The 2,677-nt window shown below is 48.4% G+C and overlaps 1 protein-coding gene across 1 annotated transcript in view; it reads right to left on the reverse strand.

Annotated features, from left to right (window-relative positions):
• Tfap2d (transcription factor AP-2 delta) overlaps nucleotides 1–1,798 on the reverse strand; it is a 56,918-nt gene extending 55,120 nt beyond the window's left edge. The window contains exons 1-2 of the mRNA XM_008825219.1: nucleotides 1,672–1,798; nucleotides 124–621 (exon numbers count right to left, since the gene is read on the reverse strand). Of these exons, the coding sequence (XP_008823441.1) occupies nucleotides 124–621; nucleotides 1,672–1,710 (537 nt within the window). The 5' untranslated portion in view covers nucleotides 1,711–1,798. The remainder of the gene's footprint in view (nucleotides 1–123; nucleotides 622–1,671) is intronic.
• Between the last annotated feature and the right edge of the window lie 879 nt (nucleotides 1,799–2,677).

The following is a 2,677-nucleotide window of genomic DNA, read 5'->3' on the forward strand; positions in this document are numbered from 1 at the left end:
GAGGGGAGAGAGAGAGAGAGAGAGAGAGAGAGAGAGAGAGGCTTACAGCCAGAGTATTAATGGAGCGGGAGGGGGAGGGAGAGGAGGGGAGGGCACAGACAAATCCTCTGCATGCTTATTTACCTGCAGGTCGTCGGCTCCCGCGGCGGCCAGCCCCAGGCTGGGCCCTGGCAGGAGTCTTTGATCTGGGTGCATTCCGTACTGAGAGCCATGGCTCATGAGGGACAGGTCGTGGCGGCGGTAGGCATCGAGGCAGCCCAGCTCCCGCCTCTGCTCATCCAGGCAGGAGGACTTGAGCGCCCGCGCATTGTGCAGGTTAATAAAGTCGGTGGGCTCCCCGTGGTGAATCTGCTGGTAGTACTGTTGCGAATGGTGAAGCGAGTTCAGAGAGTAGGCGTCGGGGGTGACCGCCGGGTGGCTGTGCTGGAACTCGTAATGGAAGGACTGGTGGTGGAGCGGGGTGTACTGGTGGTTAGTGGAGAAGTAAGGGGATGCAAACTCTGTGCCGGTGGTGGAGTAAGTTAAAGGAGAGGAGGAGGAATAGGCGACAGTGGAATTGGCTACGGACTCCAGACAGCCAAGCTGCATCAAACGATAGCTGTTTGATCCGTCGTGACGTATCTGGAAGGAAGAGGGGGAAAAGGGAGAGCAGAAAAACTTGAGGTTTGTCATTTTGCAACCAAGGCGCCACTCTCCCAGAGCCTAGAGCTTTCCCTGGCTCTCTAAGGACCCAGAGAGCTGCTAGCACACCGGGCTCTGGCAAAGCAGCCCGGGCTCAGTGAGCGCTTGTGCCAAAGAGCCTTTGCGAACAGTAGAACTGGGGGTGGGCGGCCTTGTCCTCTCAGTCGAGAGAGCGGGGGGGGGGGAAATCCCCCACCCGATCTATATAGGTGCGGGCGACATCACACACACACACACACACACACACACACACACACACACACACGGCCCCTTCCCAACTCTTGCAGGGAGTCAGGCGTTAGAACCAGTTTTGCAAGGGACTTGGGGCCTCAGGGAGCAAAAGGAGAGACTCTGCACTCAGTGAGCGCTAGCCTGAGTCTCCCAACTCCACCCAAACCCCAGCACCTGCATGCTCCGCCTGGCCACGCCGAAAGCTTCGTCCAGGGCTTCTCAAAAAATTCATTATATATAAAATATATATAACGCATATATATATACATAAACAATCTGTGAAATCGTTCAAATTGCTCACTTTCGTAGCCGTTTGAGGCAGGGAATTCGATACACTCCCCCTGTGTCCCATTCCTTGAATAAGCCCATTCCAAAAGGAGCGCGTTCTTCCCATCCCCCATCTCCACCTACCACCCCTTACCAGTCCCTTTTCTTTGCTTTCCTGAGAATCCTTTCTGTCTCTATCTCTTTCTCTTCAACGCCCCCCCTTTATTATTAGGATTATGTTTCTCCCTCATTATGGCAAGTGCTTCTTAACATGGAGGAGAGTTGCCCTCCCTGGCGACAGATGTCATAGCGAACTTTCTCCCCTTCCCTTCCTTAACTTCCCCCGAAAGCCAGATTATAATTAAACGTAACGGTCCAATATAGATTAAAGACAGGGGAAGCAGCCACCACCGCCGCCACCGCCGCCGCCACACACTCACACACACACTCACGCGCGCGCGCTCCAGGAAAAAAAAAAAAAAGTAATAATACCTCGGCATCGTGGACTAGTCCCGGAAAGGTAGTTGACATGTTGGGTTTCTCCAAAAGCTTACGATGCAATTTCCCCCTCCAAAAAAAGAATCGGGAAAAAATCCAAAACTTCTTGTATTTTCCAATTTTTTTAAAGGAAAAAATTGTTCTACAGATAGAGATCTAAATTGTAATGGTTTTGCCCGGATCAGATAGCTCCTTGCCTCGTACCCACTTAAAAACCTGTAGGAACAAAATTTTCCCTCTGCACAAAAGCAGCTCCCTGGAACAGATTTTGTACTTGCTGAGTATTTCTTTGGCTGATGTCGTAGGTCCCTTGGTAATATAGAAGTTTTGAAAATTAAGCATCAGCACTGAGAACTGGGAGGACAATAGGCAGAAGAGATTTATCCCAGGAGACAAGGAATAAATATTGTATCTTCGCCTAATAAGGAACTGGAGGTTCTTTCAACATTTTTATCCATTTTTTCCAACCTTTATCATGCTTTCTATACCGACTGAGGTGGGGACTCATCTCTGTGGAGAGCATTTGCACACATTTTTATTGTGAAGATAGAAAGCTAGCCCCAATAATTGTATGCAACAGATAGAAACATATATTAATTAAATGTTTTTTTTTTTTTTGCATGACCAAGTATTCATTCCTATTGGTTCCACTCCTTAAATACAGAAAGCTGCTTTTTTCCAACAAGCATCCGAATCAATCTTGCCCAGTTGGGGTTTCTGCCTTCTTCCAAATGAAAACAATACAGTTCTTTCCGTATTTACATTGAATTTGGGTTCTTTCTCCTGCTTGAAAAGCAGCACCAGGCGGTGGCTTACACTTTTTCAGCAGTTTTTAAAATAAATAACCATGATGGACAGTCCCAAGTTCCCATCATAAAGAGGTGGTACAACTGGCAAAGAATTTAGGGAAAATGCAAGAGAATAAAGGGGAGTGAGGGGACCCCACACTTAAGAAAATGTTGTCGTTCATTCCCCAATCCATTTTCCTCCTCTTTTGTGT

This window comes from Nannospalax galili, unplaced genomic scaffold, assembly GCF_000622305.1.
Source record: "Nannospalax galili isolate Female #2095 unplaced genomic scaffold, S.galili_v1.0 scaffold329, whole genome shotgun sequence".
Classification (NCBI taxonomy): domain Eukaryota; kingdom Metazoa; phylum Chordata; class Mammalia; order Rodentia; family Spalacidae; genus Nannospalax; species Nannospalax galili.